Source organism: Branchiostoma floridae, chromosome 3 (assembly GCF_000003815.2).
Source record: "Branchiostoma floridae strain S238N-H82 chromosome 3, Bfl_VNyyK, whole genome shotgun sequence".
NCBI classification, from domain to species: domain Eukaryota; kingdom Metazoa; phylum Chordata; class Leptocardii; order Amphioxiformes; family Branchiostomatidae; genus Branchiostoma; species Branchiostoma floridae.
The window spans coordinates 23,809,943-23,828,569 of record NC_049981.1 but is presented as its reverse complement, the minus strand read 5'-3'; the positions used below and the strand labels follow the sequence as shown (position 1 = coordinate 23,828,569).

The following is an 18,627-nucleotide window of genomic DNA, read 5'->3' as shown; positions in this document are numbered from 1 at the left end:
GAGAACCATGTGTTTCTAAACAGCTGCACACTTACGCACGTATTACAACAGGAGTTAATGGTATTTTCTAGCCTGAATAATGTGTTACTTACGTGGCTGTTTTGACATAGCTCTCGGTTTTTGTACTGGATATCTCAGAGAACGAGGTTGGTTCTGCAGAGATGGCTTGTCGTTTGGCCCTGCCCACCTTCTGTGTAGCCGGTCTCAGGACGGATCTGTACTTGTCCAGCTCGCTCTGCAGGCGCTGTATGAGCTGATCCTTCTCTTCCAGCTCGAGTTCCAGCTCGTCGATCAGTTCGTCTCTCTCGCGAAGCTCTTCTATTTTCTCCTGAAGAGCTCGCTGCAGGTCCCGGAGAGTTCCCATGGCGATACGTACCAGGTCAGCGGTACGGAGCGGCTCCAGACCGAGACACAAACCGACCCCTGTGAGCAGGTACAAGCGTTAATACGCCCTAGTTAGGATCACACACTGTCCCAAACCTCACCCTACCTCAGCAAGGTAGTGGAATACAAGTGTCCGCACCTTTCGGTACTGCTGGTTTCCGGCTTCAGTCTACCCTTGGCCACACTCCCTCTCTCGCACTGACGTCACCATCAATTACCAGGCGATATATTATGCCGCGAGGCCTCAGGCTTCCTTACTGACGGCAGCTTTGACAGTCCGCCGGGGAAAACGTACAACTCCTGGTTGGCTGGAATGTGGCTCCAGATTATTTATAAGGGGACTCGCTTTGGAACGATGGGAACTACAAAAGCTCCTTTGGCGTCCACAGCTCTCAGTCCGCATACATCTTTCCTTGGACGGAACCCTCCATTGTTCGGAGACACAATGCTCGTGCTCTGACCCACATAACTTACCAAATGTTAAGGGTGAGACCGCTACACTCTACATTGTGGCGAGTAAAATGCGTCAGATGTGTTCGAATTTTGCACAAAATCTGCTACTCAGGTCCTGTGAGAATTGTTTACGATATCTGAAATTTTATTACGCCTTCCTCTCCATGTGCGATCCCACACAAATAAGGACCAACAGCCCACTGGTGTCAGCCCGGAGCTGCGGGAGACTAATTATCAAATCGCGCCCACGCACGTCAAATGGACTGCGTTAATGATATTTTGTTTCCATGGCAAACGTGTGTTGATGATATGTTAACAATATTCGATTGCCATGGAAACTGAATAAACACCAGAGCTAGCGCTAGCCCTTCATAATATCCCCCGGTTAGTCAGGTAACATTGGCTGTATTTCTCTGTATACAGCCGAGCACATCAAATCAATTCACATCAAGCTGAATGCACACATGATCAACAGAGCGTTGCTATATGTTGAGTGAATAAACCCGTTAAAAAGGTCAAATTTGATAGTGTCATAGACGAACTCGTAGGACCAGTGGGTTGTTATCTACTGTGTCTAAGGCGGGCCTATCTCTCTCCTTCGATCGCCTTTCCCCCCAAAAGATATAAAAGGTGAGCCACAATATAAGAAATTATAGCCACGGGTATGATTCAACGTCATAAAAATGACTGATTTATCTGTTGAACCTAAAATCGCTAGGTTGCAAATTTTCATATGGGAACGAGCATGAAACACCCACTAGTAGTGCTTATTCCGTTTGCTACAATAAGAAAAATCGTTGACAAATATATCTAGAAATCATTCTAAAGAATGGACCTGCAATAGTATGAAAATCTTGATAGAATGAATAGAAGATGTTTCCTTCAGACTATAGAACAACTTTAGATTATATATATCTGCTATATTTCTTCATAACACCTCACAGCAATTGGTTCCCTGGCCTCCGTTGCATTTTATTTGTACTTTGATATGCAAGAAGTCCCAGTTTTGTGTTTGTAGTCTACGAACATTGATAGCAAAAATTACATTTGCCTTTCTTGCATCGAAAACAAATAAACATCAAAACGTCTTCCACTTAGCGACCATAGCGGTTCAAAGAGTACGTATCAAAGTTATGTTAGATGTTGAAGCAACCGATCTGAAAACTTGAACATTCGGTTTGAGCGTCAGGGGAGTGTGCGGGTGTGTTTGTACGTAGGTCTGTATCAGATCTTTCAACGGGAGAATCGCTTAGGCTCTGGGAAAAGCCAGTTGTGTAGTGCACGATTTTAAATGTCACAATAAGTAAATATAAATGTTACAATGTTATAATGATGATGTATTTGGTTTTTTGTAGATCATAATAAGTGTAACGTTATAACGGAAACAAGACTTCGGGACCTCATACCCCCATGAAACATTCTGATACATTCTGTATACAAATGACTTGCACATCCGAATAATTTATGCTTGCTTATGTACACAATGTTGACAATCCAATCATTTATTACATTTTCTTTATTACTTCTTCTTTACATCACAAGCAGTCTGCCACCAAACAATCATCGACCATAGCATGTCCAGGTTAAAAAAATGTAAGTACTGCTGCAGTACCAAGGTCACATACCAGGGGGCAAATATCGACCTTGACCTTCGATTCCCCCACCCACATACCAAATATCATGAGTTATGCTGAAAACTATCCGGAAACACAAACACACAAACAGACACACCAAAACTATACCTCATGGAGGTAATACTGATACTTAACAATGATAATATCATGGTAAATTACATTATTATGTATATTTTTATTTTCATATCATTACTCACTGGCTCACTAAGTGTGCTTGCTATTTTTATGTTAATAAACTCATCGTAAATGATAAACGTACGACTTGTTATTTGCATTGATCAGAAACATTGAAATCAACACCGCGTTAAAATTTACTCATTAGAAAAGAAAACTTCCAATATGTAAATGTAATAGATGCTATTGAATAACATGTTTTGAATAACGTAATAGAAGCCATTGCCAAACAGGGTATTACGGATTTATCCTTTGCAAAGGCCTTCTTCTACCATCTCCAACATGCAGGCTTTTGGTGAAATTGTGACCTTTTAAATGCAAAACCCTCATAGCCTCTAATCTCTTTCCTAAGGCAAAGTTTATTACCCAAGTGTAGGGGTTTAGAAAACTGTTATTAGATTCAAAATAACAACTGGACATTTTTCTAGATCACTAGATCAATAGCCTGGTAACGTTCAAAAACAAAAAGAACAAAAATTTTGCCCTCTATAAAAAATAAAGGTATAAATAAAGTGTATAGAAGAATTTACTGATTACAATATGTCAAGTCGATGAAGGTTACGCATCCAGGTATAAGAAGCGCTAAATAAGCAGTTACTCAAGCAACTGGATGATGAAATAAATAAATAGATAAATAGATATGATTTTGATGGATGCTACCTTAAACATCTGCAAAATCTCCAAAATCATATCAAGTTGCTTGAGTAACTGCTTTTAGTCTAGATAAACGAGATTCTATGCTTGAGTATTTTTTTACTTCATAGAGATATCGGGAAAATCAAAGGAATTTGATACATTGATTTGCTTATGCTTAAAAGTCTTTACAGGTAAAATATAACGTCCGCTCAGGTCTCTGGTTTAAAATATTGAAAGGGCAAATCATATTTGTATGCTTTTGCTTGTAGTAAAACTTCCATTCCAACCGAATAACACTTACAGGTGACATTGGTAGATAAACTCAATCCCTGACCATATATACCATGCACAGCGTGCAGAGAATACCTATAGCTACCTACGCACAGTTGCAGTGCGTACGATTGATTAGTCCCCGAGAAAGGTGGGTTATTTTAAACTCCAATGTACAAATGTATGGTGACCCCGTCTGTATGCGTGTAGCTTTATAGGTTAGGTTTGGTGTGGATGGGCGGCTATGGTCGTTTACATGGTTCTTGTGTGTCTAGTTTACAATATAAGGCTTTACTTAAACATCTTACAAGCAGCGATGGTTTAAAAGAGCTTTTCTATCATTTATAGGCAAGCCACTGGTGTTGGTCCTTAGAGTTCATTAATGGCGCCGTAAACGAAACGTTTTCTCTTGAGAATAGAACACTTGATAGGTAAGGTCAAAGGTATAGTTTTAGCCACGGTCAGATGCACATACCGCCGAAGTCAATTATGCAGATCAGGTCATCATTAGCTGAAATAAGATGACCACTCAGACTGGAAGGTGTCAGACATGGCCGCCCCATGAGCGAAGGTTGACTAACGTCAAACCCTTGATACCATGCTAATAACAAGAAGATCAGCACGGCGTTTCCTACATACCAGATACGAGTATCCTGTTAGGGTGGCAAACAAATAAACCAAAGGCAATTTATGGCAAAGAGATGGCAAAGAGAAAATTATGATATATTTTCCAACTTGTTGCTAGAAAATAGTGAAATACAGTATACACCCATGTTCGTAGTAGACGTCTGAAATGGCATACGTTTGCAATCTTGTCCTCGCCTCTGTTATCCTTGAATGAACTGGTACCGGTAAGAAATCGATAATGCCAATTTACGCGGAACGGTTATCTTCGTATGAATATCTAACTTCATACATGAAACATCAGGTATAGCAAAACAAAAGATGATGCGCTTATATATACATAATGTACGCTCGAATTCGATATTAGGTTTCATACATGTATGTAGCCTGGCATTCGGCCTTTTGGGAAGCGGACCTGAGATGTGTAAACCTGAATTCCAGGCTAGTAATTCTAGAAACTGTTTTTCGAAGAAAAAAACTTACATGTACAAAATTAATTAATGTTTTCATTATTTTAGTATCACATAGTAGTGATAGGGAATAGTTTAGTGCATATAAACTGCTGTGTCAAAGATAACGCTTGTGATTCTGTGACTCTTTGTTTGTGTAAATATACCAGCAGTGGTACAATTCCCTTGAGCGCCATCCTGCGGGTTAGCAATAAACAGCAGGTAATCAAATATTTCAAGCTTGAAAAGTTCTACTGATGACGGTGCATGGAGTCGCCCAAAGCGACGGTTTGCAAATAGGTCCAATAGAAAATCATCAACATCATCATATAGTATTCATATTATTTGTACTGCTTGCGTGATTTTAGAATAGAGAGATACCTTCTTTGAAAAATTCGACAAGTTAGAGCAGAGCGTTATGATGCAGTACATAGACTTGCCACCCAGGGGCTCTGCTACACCGTCATGCGTCCAAACATGCTCAAATAGGCTCATCCATTTTGGGCTAATTAAAGCAATTCATGTCTGATGATGAATGCGCCAATTTCCTGCACTACCAGAGCCCCTCGGTGTGACCCTCTACCAAGAATATTTTATTTAGTCAAAACTACTATGTAGACTTATCGGTCTGTATCTGTATAGCCGGTATAATCGCCCTTCGGAGAATTGGCTTGGCAGGCACGCGGCGCGGCGGCAGCTGATTATATAACAATGAGCGACCTGTCACAGCTACCTTTTGCACATCAAGCTGAGGATCTGTATCCATATCTGTACAGCCGGTATAACCGCCCTTCTGACTAACACACCAGCTTCGTGGTGTGAATAAGAATGCCCTACAGTACCTTATCGGGGAACGAGATCAGTTGACTGCAATCGAGCTTACATTGTGTACCAACAAGATGAACATTGAACTTTCTATCTAGAGATCTATCAATCAATCAGTCTTTTTGCAAAAGAAAAGTTACATTTTTTACTACAGTATACAGATAATACCATTTCAGAGATGGATTTGACGTTGAGCTATACACCTTTGGTGTGTTATACTACACACACATGTTGGCATATTAAAACAGCTCTTAATTGAAAGAAGGTAATTTGATTGTCTTTTGCATAAAATCCTACTAAGACACTCTAATTCTGCAAACAGTGTTGTTTAAGCTTAAGCTTAAGGTCGACAGTAGAAAGACGAAAATGGGTGTCGGAAAGATCTGTGATTGCCAGAATATCATCGGAGTATTAGACGTTCTATTTCCAATTGTACGTTTTCTAGGAACCGCGTCGGATTTTTTCTAATGATTATAAGTGAGTGATAATAGAGAGAGCCTAACATTCACACTAAGGAAGTGCAGGTTTGTACCAGGGATGTGGACCAAAGGCCGTGAAATTAATGATGTGCATTCAATCAAGATGCTAAAAAAAATAGTGTCGGCAGTCTGTTTGTTGAGATTCACTCTTTTTGTGTCTTCTTCTTTAAATTTTGACTGAAATGACCTAAAAATACTTCTTTAACTGCAAAAGACACTTATATTTTCAACATCATATTTCTATCACGCAGGCTCCCAATATTATGCAAGCAAAATTTTCTATTGCAACAGAGATGATGAAAACATGAGGAAAATTCAACGTTTTTATCACCCAGATGTCAGATGGACAATTGCATGTCAGCTGGGTAACCCGCCAGAGACGTAACCTTTTCCAGGACAGAATTAGTTCTAATCTGCTCCACTCCTAACGACGTAGAAATACAGCCTTTGGCACTTTAATCAACTTAAAATGATGCTTCGAGATTGAGCTTCTTATCAAAGACGTGAGTGGCCTACAAATCTGTTTGAAGGTGGGCAGGAGTTGTTTTTCACCGAAATAAAAACCGTGATACCGACAAACCAAAACTGTTAAATCTATGCCAAATAAACAGATGATGAAAACTAGAGTTCGGCGATCTCATACCTCCATGAAATTTAGAGCTTTCGTAAATTTCATGCAATTGACTAACAAATTAACATAATTCATGCATGGTGTTGTTCATCATTGACTAACGTACACATGTCACAATTATAAAATTCCCATTATTAATCATAAAGCGGCTTTGCAATTTTTACATAAATCATGCAAATAAGTTCCTCATTACCGTATTTGGTATCTGCTTATATTCCACCTATCATAATTAACATGTGTTACATGTATTGAGGTCCAGTTATTGAAAACAATGGAACTATACAATTTCCTCATTAATTATGCAAATCAAGTCCTCATTTGCATAACATGTATATCATTATGAACATCTTTGCCTAAGCTACCTGCATGCCTAAAATGCAGGCAATCCGTCGTTCCTTTCTGCAGTTATCCTCTTTGGAGTGTCTTGACAAAAACACCCCTGCAATTCCACAATTAAATGTTAGGGGGCTGAAACTTGCCCCACTTGTCTATGGCACTAAAAGACTAAATGTCAAGACCATAACATGTCTGGAACAAGAGATACATTGAAAAAACTGCTATGATAGAATATTCTCATTAATTATGCAAATGTGCTCCTATTTTGCATAATTAGTATCTTATCTTTTAAAACATTGTCTAAGGTACCTACATACCAAAAATGATGAAAATCCGTTGTTCCCTTCTTGAGTTATCCTCTTCAGAAGTTTTTGACAAAAATGCCCCTGCTATCCCAAAACTAAACGCTAGGGGGCCCAAACTTATGTCATTTCTTCCTGAGCACAAGAGCTATCAAATACTAAAAAATCGTGACCATGGCATGTTCAAAACACCGAGATAGCAAAACCGGAAGTTGCGCTGCAGTACCAAGGGGAGCCGCTAGGGGGCCCAAAATCTAATCATTTCCAGCTTTTGTCACACACTGTCAACACACCAAGTATGAAACCAATCCACCCAACCGTTCTTGAGTTATTTTGTTTACACACACACACACAAACACACACACAAACGCAGGGTAAAATATAACCTCCATGACATTTCTTGGAGGTAACAAGTATCAATCACCCTCCCACACAGGGTTGGCTCTCGCGGGAATGCTTTATGATATCGTAAGGCATTGCCGCCGCAGAGTCAATCCTGTGTGGGAGGGCGGTATCAATGAACTTCAGGTAAACAAAGACGTGTCTTTTGATTGTGGGGAATAAAGGGAAAAATTACAACAGAAAGATGACTTCAATTTTAAGGTATCTAAGAAAATAGAGCGAGCAAACCCTCTTCAAAACATATCCAAATCTTATCTTCCTGTATACTCTGTTCTCTTGAGCAGTTTATCATGATGACGTTAAGATAAATTGATTTTAGAAACTAGAGTTCGGCGACCTCATACCTCCATGAATATTTAGAGCTTTTGTGAATTTCATGCAATTGACTAACACATTAACATTATTTATGCATGCAGTTATTCATCATTGACTAACATACACATGTCAAAATTATAAAATCATTAATCAATGGGCGGTTTTGCAATTTTTACATAAATTATGCAAATTTATGCCTCATTACCATATTTGGTTTCTGCTTATATTCCACCTATCATAAATAACAAGTGTTACATTTATTGAAGTCCAGTTATTGCAAACAATGGAATTACACAATTCCCTCATTAATTATGCAAATTGAGTCCTCATTTGCGTAACATGCATATCATTATGAACATCTTTGCCCAAGCTACCTGCAGGCCTAAAATGATGCCAATTCGTCAATCCTCTCTGCAGTTATCCTCTTTGGAATGTCTTGACAAAAACGCCCTTGCAGTTCTGAAATTAAATGTTAGGGGGCTGAAACCAGCCCCACTTTGTCATGACCATGCAAGCTATCTACCAGCCAAATGTCAAGACCATAGCATGTCTGAAACAAGAGATACATTGAAAAACTGCTATGATAGAATATTTTCATTAATTATGCAAATGTGCTCCTATTTTGCATAATTAGTATCTTATCGTGTACAACATTGTCTAAGGTACCTACATATCAAAAATCATGAAAATCCGTTGTTCCCTTCTTGAGTTATCCTCCTCAGAAGTTTTTGACAAAAACGCCCCTGCTGTCCCAAAACTAGACGCTAGGGGGGCCAAACTTACGTCATTTCTTCCTGAGCACAAGAGCTATCTAACACTCAAAAATCGTGACCATAGCATGTTCAGAACACCGAGATAGCAAAACCGGAAGTTGCGCTGCAGTACCAAGGGGAGCCGCTAGGGGGCCCAAAATCTAATCATTTCCAGCTTTCATCACACACTACCAACACACCAAGTATGAAAGCAATCCACCCAGCCATTCTTGAGTTATCTTGTTTACACACACACACACAAACACACAGACAGACAGACACACAAACGCAGGGTAAAATATAACCTCCATGACATTTCATGGAGGTAATAACAAAACTAAACTCGATTATGTGCACCGCACGTAACGTCCTTGGCCCCAGATGACCGGGGAAAGTGATTGACGGGCCCCCCGGTGGTCGTTATGTGCTAGATATTGTCCCTGCACCAATTTTGATACTTACTGGTCGTGAATTATCAAGCGCTCCAAAATGTATCTGTCCCCGACTCATTTCGTGGTTGTCAAATGAAATATCCATATTCTATTTTCCTTTATTTGATCACAGTAAAACAACGATGTAAAACAACGATGGGTAATATAAGGTGTATGACGTACCTTTTTGACTTGATGTATTTTTTGAATTTCTGCTTGGTGACGTCCTGTAACGTCTTCATGGACTGTGGTTCTGCAGAGATGCCCTGTGCGCGCCTCCTGACCGCTGCCGGGCCTGCTGTTCCACTCATGGCGGCCATGCCGGGCTTAAACACGGACTGGGGAGACAACAACAGAAACACACATTTTTACAAAAGTTCATTTGTGCTGGACTAGTGAAACTGTAATATCCAACACAAAAACTGGATTCACCTAAAACGTATTTTTTTTTTAATCTTAAATAAGCCATCTACATCAGAGCTTTACAACCATCCTTGAACAGAGACGGTGGGCGCCATAGACTTCCTGCAACGTATGATCCACTCCACTCCTCACGTGTTCTATCTGCATAACGTGACGTCACGACAGCAGTGGATTGTTCATTCCTTGATGGACTGGTGCTGTTCAGTCGAAAATTTGGGCGAGTCCAATTTTTGGACAGTACAGTTTAACTAGTCCAATAATACATTCTACAAAAAGTTTAAAATGATATGCCTGAGTGAAAGGGACGGAGGACGCCATAAACTACCTGCAACATTTGCGTGACTGAGAGGTCACTGAGAGGTGTACAACCTACGTAATATACACTGTACACAGTGGTGCCATAGAAGAGGTGAAGGCATTTCTTGACAAAGACTGGTATTGTCAAAAGTTTGGGAAAGCAGAATACCTCCTGTAGTCAATTATAGATTAATGACACGTCTCCTGGTTGAAAATAGTAATGAAAATATAGAAAGCTTTCAAAAGAATCTGCCTTTGATTTGTCTGACCTTTTGGCAATAACGAATTCTAATGATTTCTCGTGGTATATCTTAACAATCTATTAACAGAATTTTACAATGATAATCACTTGACTTATATCGCTTCACATCTGATAAAGACGATGCTTTTTATCCATTCTTAATCATATATGTGTTGTGAATCATGATAATGTATTATCACGACATTGTGTTATTCACCTGGTACTTGTCCAGTTTCGTCTTGAGCTCGACGATCTCAGCATCTTTCCTCTCCAGCTGGACCTGGAGTTCTCTGATCTTCTCATCCTTCTTCTTCAGAAGCTTCTGCATTTCCAGAAGACTTCCCATCTCGGCTGTAAAGGGAACATGCATACATTTGTAGGATATCTTTGAAGAAATATTGTATTTTGCTAAAATGTGATGCACTCCCGTGTTCCATTCAAATTTTGATCAAATGTTCTGAAATCCTCTCACAGAGTTAAAGTCGCACTACACTTACACAATGTGAAAAATCGTATTTCACGTGTAGGCGTCATTCTGGCGTTACCAAGCCTTTAGCAAATTACCGTAATGCCCTACAGACCACCCACTCTTGCTAGCATATTACCGCTAAGTGGGTTAGATCTGGAGTAGGACTTGATTGTGGTTGTTTGCCTTTCTTCTATCTTTTCTCGCAGCTGGAGCGCGAACGAACGACACGCAGATTTTTGCCTTGACCTTTACACATTGTGATAAAATAAGGACAATTAGAATACCATAAAAACCCTAAATGGGATTTTTGGGACCCTTAACATCATAATTGGAATGTCATGCAAAGGGTATGGTTGAAAAGACAACAGAACACACAAAGCGTAAAAATTGCTGATCATCGTCGATATGTTTTAGCTGTCTCAAGTATGATTTCTCTGGAAGCACCTAGCTGTACATATCATAAGTACGGTTTCTCAATAAGCGCTCATAAGATATCTAACATATAGATAATACCAATGAATAGGTATATACAAAATGCAACGAAAAAGCTGTCTTTGTATTTTTCCGTTAACTTCCCATGTATACCATATCCGCAAGGCCCTTTTTTCACTAGGTTTACTTTACCACCTCGCTGCTAGGCAGACTTTTGTGACCCATGACATCATAATTGGAATATCATGCAAGAAGTATGGCTGAAAAGACAACAGATCACAAAAAAAAACGTTCGTTGTCCATCTGTGGAGCTCGCTGAGTGATCTGTCAAATTGTAGGTTGCAGCGCGATGGCAGTGAGGTCGTATTCACTTGAACACAACCTCACGTCTTCAGGTGAGAGCACAGCACCAGTAACTACCTACCTCACTGCTAGCCTTAATCAGTGGGAGTGATTATAGGATCCGGCGAACCATATCAACTCTCAACATCGATTGCTTCCGAGCCTGGCAGCGCCGTTTGAATACCTTTTTGATGAGACGGCCAGAACACCGTAAAATGGTCCTCCGTCTGAACACCGTTCAATTATGTCCAACAGACGCATTATGCAATGCATTGACGTATAGCTACATTTGTATTCTTCAACGGTTTTTATTGACGTCACTGAACCACTTTTCTTCCTGACTGGGCTCAGAGTGAATGTAATGTTCATCAACGATCTCATATAACCGAATATGGTGATAGAGTAGGTGATAGCTTTCCGTGAAACACACCATACATTTTAAGATGGACTCTGAATCTATGATTTTCCTCTTTTTGATACGTATATGATACCTTTGCAGTTCACCATCTATGGAGGCTCTGTGAATGGAAAACCCTAGACTGGAAATCAACATGAGAAGGGGAAAATCTCGGTTACGACAGATATGGTAGTTTAAGAGGTATCTCGTATACGTGTGGGTTTGACGCACAAGGTTACAGTGTAGAGCCCATCGTATATAAAAGCGAAGTGATCTTCCTGAAGGGTTACATCTAGAGGCCACTCAAAGAGCGATGAAGCGAGGGTTGAAATGGACAGGTGCACTTAGAAGGTACGTCGAACGAGACGAGGGCTAAGATACGCTGGTCACTCAGGCCACAAATTTGTCTCGAAAAAACGTTCCGCGGAAGGAAACCCTTACGAGAGGCTTTCATTCACGATCACGCATATCTCGAGAGGATACCGATCTTCAATGGCTGTTCGCCTGGATAGTAATTGTTCATAGCCTAACGTTGCAAAGAGAGGTGCACTGTCGGTCATACAGAGGATCTACTAGACACAACATGTATTGGTTTGTAAAGAATGGCCTGCGCCTCTCTCTCCAAAGGTTTGGCTTGGTATGATTATACTATCCAAGATTTATAAAACATCAATAATCGAGAACTGTATGCCCACGTCGAATCACATAGAAATGAGCCAAGTAAATCGTATGCTTTGCGATCAATTCCTCTTCATTTGTTAATACTCTGTGACGGAGGGTAAACTTCGACGACAGAGTATCATTTTCGTCCAATTTGATGATTGTTCGCATTTGTATCTCTATGTTCCCTTTGCCGCATTCGTATGTAGTTTGGCATGTCGTCTGGATGTAAATGCGCGATGGTGCACGTTCTTTTTCGCGTTAGCTGTTTTTATAATCGATGTAATAATTTCAGAAATCACCCACGTTCTTCGGTATATTGGTCCAGGCCTACGTTATTTCCGCGCGTTAGGCCTTGTGGTAGTTGGATTTTGCCCAGCAGATGTTGCGTGATTTTCTCTGATCGTGTCGTGTTGTCAGTTGCTCCAAGGTTATCAGTGTTTGCGTATGCGTTGGTGGTAACTAATCAAAATATGATCATACGCAAAAGGATTCGATTGTTAAAAATTATTGCCAAATATGATTGTGAAACATTTGTTTGTGTTTTTCCGGGCTTATGTTTTGGGGTTTGGTGTTATGCACAGATTGCCCTAGTATCAGAAATGTTTGTGTTTTGTTTCGTTCATCCTGTGTCCAATATGCCTTCTTTAAAAGTATCTTAACACGAAGAAAATTAGAAATAGCAACATTGTCACTTAATCCGTAGTTATGAGCAAAACAAATCCCGAGCCAATTATGAAATCCATAGCTCATTACGCCAGTGATACGGAGTCTATTTCTGCACATAGTACTCAGTAGTCAGATATGATTTGTGTCTCTATTCGCATGGAGGATCTGGGTGTGCTTTAGACCTAAGAACGGTCCTTTCCAAGGGTTGAATCGATAGATCACACATGACAACTTGATACATCTCTAAGCCCACTACCGTCCTGAAAGCCTGCCCTACTCCTTTCTGACTGTAATTGCTTTTCGTCAGACTAGGCGGACCGTCAGTGCAAATTCCATTCATATTAGACTCAAAGCCGTCCGACAAGGGTATCAAAGCCAAAAGTGTGAAGTCACTCTTGGAACGTTCGTGACAGCGCTTGCGCAGGCATGAGAATGGGACACTCTCCTAAATCGTTTGGAGATAGCGTGCAGTTTGTAGATAGCTTGAAACTAAAGCCAGCTGTCCGGAACACGGCCACTTGGCCTGCTTTTGCCGTTGAATATTCTCTGAATGATGGTTGCAATTGTGGGACGATTAGGTAGAAAGGAATACGACACTTCCTTCTCTTGTCAATTTTCAAGAGTTTTCATTACTGTATATCTAGTAAGTGGCTGTAGGTATACCTCATGTTCAAAGCTGTGACGTACACAATGTCCCATTGCATTATGATCATCATACTTTTACTTCATTATGTAGTAGGCTGCTCCCTATAGAAAACAACGAGCATATAAGACTTGTAGATAAAGCACTGTCTTGGTGTTAAGTAATTTGCCGTATATGGTATCGGTTACAAACGTTGTGCAATAAAGTTGGAGTTTCTACATTACACGAATCTCAGAAGCCCGTGGCGTACGTGTGTGTACGTGTGTTACCAGTTATGGGCACTTCCTGTTCACATTCTTATGATGTTTCGACACTGTTTGACAGGGCAGGAAATTGGATAAACTCAGTCGTGCAAGTCGCTGTTTTGCGCCCATTTGTGCCGTTTTGTACGTTGCGATTCAAGTCTTAACATTCCAAAATAATCGCGATGTTAGGTGACAAATTGTCAGATAGCCGGTTTCCTATTGCCATTACCAACTTGAATAAGTTAACACAGGTATTCTGTACAGAGAATGCAATACGGCTGTGCTGAATTCGTATGTCATCTTTTTTGCATTTAGTGAGAAGGGAGGGGGACATTCAATGCAACAAATGAATACCATTAGTAACTTAGTAAGTGACCACTGTCATCCTGTCTCCCTCTTTCGAGCTCTCTATGTAGTGTACATAATAACAAGTGTACATTTATTTGTCTGTCTTGCTTTTAACACGTGAGCATGCATTTACGCAATACGACCTATATCCATTAGTGTCACCCAAATAAGGGAATGTTGTGGGTTGTTTTTGCGTTGTTTGCAGACCTTGAAAATAAAACAATGAGGTAATGATACAAATGTGAGAAAAAGGCCAGCAAATATCTATAACATCAAGCATAATAGCTCCAGTTTTGCCTCTCACATTCTACATGAACGTTACCTTAACATACCAGAATAACATGGCTCCGAACGCTAATCTACAGAGCATGTTGTTCTTACCCCCCGCTTACCGACTCACAATGTGCAGAGTTAATCTTTTAAACTACGTTTGATTGAACACAGCCCACTTGTTAATGAGCTGTTTCATGGCCATGTTTTCACGGCAAAAAGCAAAACAACTGTCCTTCATGATTAATGTTTCCATCGTGACAGGTCATCCATGAACTGGTAATGTGGTGGCTAAGATTATAGTTCATGACGTCACTCATCACACAGCTTCTAACGACTTATTATTGTTAAGCGTGGACAGTGCGAAAAGACATACTCCAGAGCATGTGCGTGTTCGTACATATTTGTATAGATTTACATACTATTGTTTTAGTGAGATAGATTTATTAGATATATAGTTTGACTGATAGACAGGTAGATAGCTACATGGGTACATACATGTAAATGGCTAATAAGGACAGATAGATAGTTCATCTGGAAAGAGTAAGAATGTGAAAACCTCTTAAATCCAGATTTGTCCCACAGCCAAAGCCAAACCACCTCAAGAGACAGAGACCCAAACAGATTGACTGATAGACAGGTAGATAGCTACACGGTCCTACCTGGGTACATAAATGTAGAGGGCTAATACGGACATATAGATAGCTCATCATGAACGAGTCAGAATGTAAAAACGTCTTGAATCTAGATTTGTCCCACAGCAGAAACCAAATCACCTCCAGAAATCCCAACAGTCCATTCATAATTTAAGTAGAGACCCAGGCTGCAGACAACTGACCTGATTATCAGTGTGTCCGGTCCCTAAACCGTCTGCTTGGCCCCCTCCGGGCCCTGGTTCCCTCTTCACTGCAAACTTGTATCCAAGCTTGGCTTTAATACTAACCCTACAACGCTGAATCTTTGCCTACTTGAACTGAACAGCACCTGAGCTGAACAGCGGGTTAGGAGAAAGGGTCTCCTTCAGTGGGCTGAGGTAAAATTTCCTCAGAGGGCATGATGGTCCCGCGGTGGCGAAGAGCTGACCTGTGAAGACCCTGGCAACAGTCTGGGTGCCAGATTACAGCCAAACGCAACCGATTAACCTCCGTCCCTTTTACTCTGGACGGCGACGTCAAAGCGACCTCGCTGCAACATTGATTAGATTTTGATTTGTGTTACCCCTTACGTCATAGTTGTAATATCATGCAAAATCAAAAAAAAAGTATGACTGTTAACACTGAAAACACAGACAGCGTAAAACAATTCATTATTATGCATTGAATCGGTTGAGCAAGGCTCTGTCAAATTCTAGGTTGTAGTGGTCGTAACCTGGTCGCCACCTTGGTGGGGTCTAAGTTTTACAGTCGATGCCGGGTTTCTGCTTGTTTGTCTGTTGCTTTCAGATCGTATTTCGGCGTGGCATGATTAACATCACCCGCGAGGTCTTCTGGCTTGGCCCAGCCTAATTAGATAAGTGGGTGTCGTGTAGATGGGTTAGAAGTATTGCCGGTAAAGTCTGTGATGAGACTAAATTAACGTTACGGGGGGTGGCCCTTTATGTATGGGCACACACGCCAAGATCGTATATCAGTAACAATATACTTTCCGCAGAGGACTTTTTCTTATCTTGTATACCGGGTAGCTCAGCTGTGTTGGCTTTCACTCAATTCTAATGCGCAGAAAATTTGTATATACTTGCATATATTTACATTTCTTTCTTTCTTTCTGCAGCTGGCGTCTCACACCAGAGGAGATAGCTCACTGCCAAGTGTGGAAGACCATTGTCGCAAGTAATACGTGTAAGTTTATGTGTGTAAGTTTGGCCCCTAGTTTATATCGGCCGTTCGTCGCAAGTACCGCCCAATTTGAAGGGTACATTTCCAAGCGATAAATAGTCGCTTTCAAAAAGTGTTTCCATTGAAAATGAAAACTTCCCTTCCGAGTTTGTAGCGACGTCTTTTGAATCAATGACTTTCAGCTGGCTGCACATTCCCGTGGGGGATCGTTGACAAGTAATGTAAACATGTGTCGTGTACAATTTGTACATTGTTGGAATTACGGTGAGTAAGGTATGAGAATAGCACGAAGGGCAGCCACTCATCATGATTGCATATCTTGAAAAGATTAAGGGGTTAAGTCAAGTTTTGATATGCGACACTCGGGGCATATAAGAACATGGTATAGCTTATCTATTTGTTAGGAAGTCTGGAGTAAAGCAGAGTAGAGTTCCTCTGGCATAAGTAGGAACGTGCTGTTCAAATTTAGCCAACGCGACACAAAAGAAATCATGTTTGTTTCTGAAGATAAAGTAGCGTTAAATTGAGGTTCTATTCGTCGTAGGTCGTATCCTGATGTAGAATTTTCAAGCGGATCCAACGTGACGGACAAGAACCTAATACGACAGTCCGCAAAAAGACACCATCAGACTTTGCACCGGACATTGGACGACTATCTCAGAATGCCCTCTGAAAGACGTCGTGCGACAAATGTGGGATCATGTGGCAGAGACCTTGATGGACAGACTCCTCCTGTGTTCGCGCCGTGTTTACGTAAACTCTTCTTCCGAATGATATATATAGGTCTGTAAGTGACGCCTTTGTTGTGAAGATTGTTAGGGACAAACCAAGAAAAACGGTAAAAGGAAGACAAGGTGGCTTTGATGCCAGACAGGTAAATAGTTAGTACTATGTTGGCCAGCCTCTGACTTGAATTTGCAACCGTCTGAAGCAACGTTTTGTTGACAACTCCACCCTTAGCCTTAGTACCTCCCCACACACTTGTAGAATGATCCTAGCTACTTTGGCAAACTTTGCATTTTGGTCACGTCTTGGGCCGCACCGCCCCCCCCCCCCACACACACAAAAAGACTCAAATCCAAGCCCACCGTTCACGTTATTCACGTTTCTAATCTACTCACAAATTTCTGCAACAACATTTCACCTCATCCTATAAATAGAAAAAAGAGTAACGCTACTTAGCGATAATGCGTCATAGCGTCAAACGATATTTTGGGTCATTCTTTAATCAAAATAATTGTATCGAACAGCGGGCAGTCAGGTTAATATGTACCTACAACTACAAAATTGCCTGTCATAAATGCAGACTACGCTCACAAAAAGCACAAAAATCGTTTGTCCTATATCCAGTACAATAGACACCGATTGCCATGGAAACAACAGCATGTACTGATTTTAGTGGTTCCACGGCCCAGGTGTGTTGTCAATTTGAATTTGAAATTGTTGTCAATTCCGTGTCCCAGTATTGTTCATATAGGGTGATAGATAATGACTGATTCTGAAATTACCTCTAGGACGGACCGGCGGCGGGCTCACCTCCTCATGACTGTAGTTTTCGTGTCGGAAGAAATTTCGGAACGATCCCCTTCCTTCCATAGCCTCCAAGAATAAAGCCTTGTACATCCGTAAAACAGAAGACCATACGGCATTGAAGACAGGATGGGGGTATCCTAGTGCAGCAAGTCTCTCGCTGCTTCAGCACCCTTTCTGGACATATCTTCTAGCGCAAATCCCTATCTGTGTGTCCTCACACTGTATCATATAACGCTCGTCCGGCGAAGTAGAAACTTGATTGATGCAACCTCTCGACTCCGCCGAAGGCAACGGCCCACGTCAGAGCCAGGTACTCTTGCGTGCACAACAGCGGGATGGTATTAACGGTAAACCCGGTAAACCTTCAAGCAGATGCCTTAATGAATACGTTATCGCCGATATAACAGCCACCTCACTCGCTAACGAGGAAATTATCCGGATCCATTTGAGGAAATCAATTCATCCAACGATACCTTCAGCGATTGCTTCCCGAGTAGGAAGCGGGCGTGGTCTAATTTCCATCGCATAATGTTATCTCGGACAACCCTAGCACAGGCTCGGTACAGATCTGATTCGGAGCTTGAGGGTATCTCGTGAGCTTCACGAAACATCAATATACAACTTGTCGGAAGCCTGGATAAAACCAGTAGAGACGTCACGCTACACGTACAAGTAAAGCATCGATGAAAAAAAAACGACCCGTTGCTTGTCTTTTTCCCCGCATGG

General features: G+C 41.0%; 2 protein-coding genes across 2 annotated transcripts in view; both read right to left on the bottom strand.

The window, feature by feature from the left end:
* The window catches only part of LOC118412578 (cGMP-dependent protein kinase 1-like), a gene marked incomplete in the record, with an annotated part of 96,400 nt that overhangs the window by 17,939 nt on the left and 59,834 nt on the right, over nucleotides 1-18,627 (bottom strand). The window contains 2 exon segments of the mRNA XM_035815526.1: nucleotides 9,281-9,435; nucleotides 10,276-10,409. Of these exon segments, the coding sequence (XP_035671419.1) occupies nucleotides 9,281-9,435; nucleotides 10,276-10,409 (289 nt within the window).
* Nucleotides 86-1,009, bottom strand: LOC118412608. The gene has a single exon (XM_035815573.1). It carries the CDS (start codon nucleotides 362-364, stop codon nucleotides 89-91), a length of 276 nt encoding a protein of 91 aa, XP_035671466.1. The 5' UTR covers nucleotides 365-1,009; the 3' UTR covers nucleotides 86-88.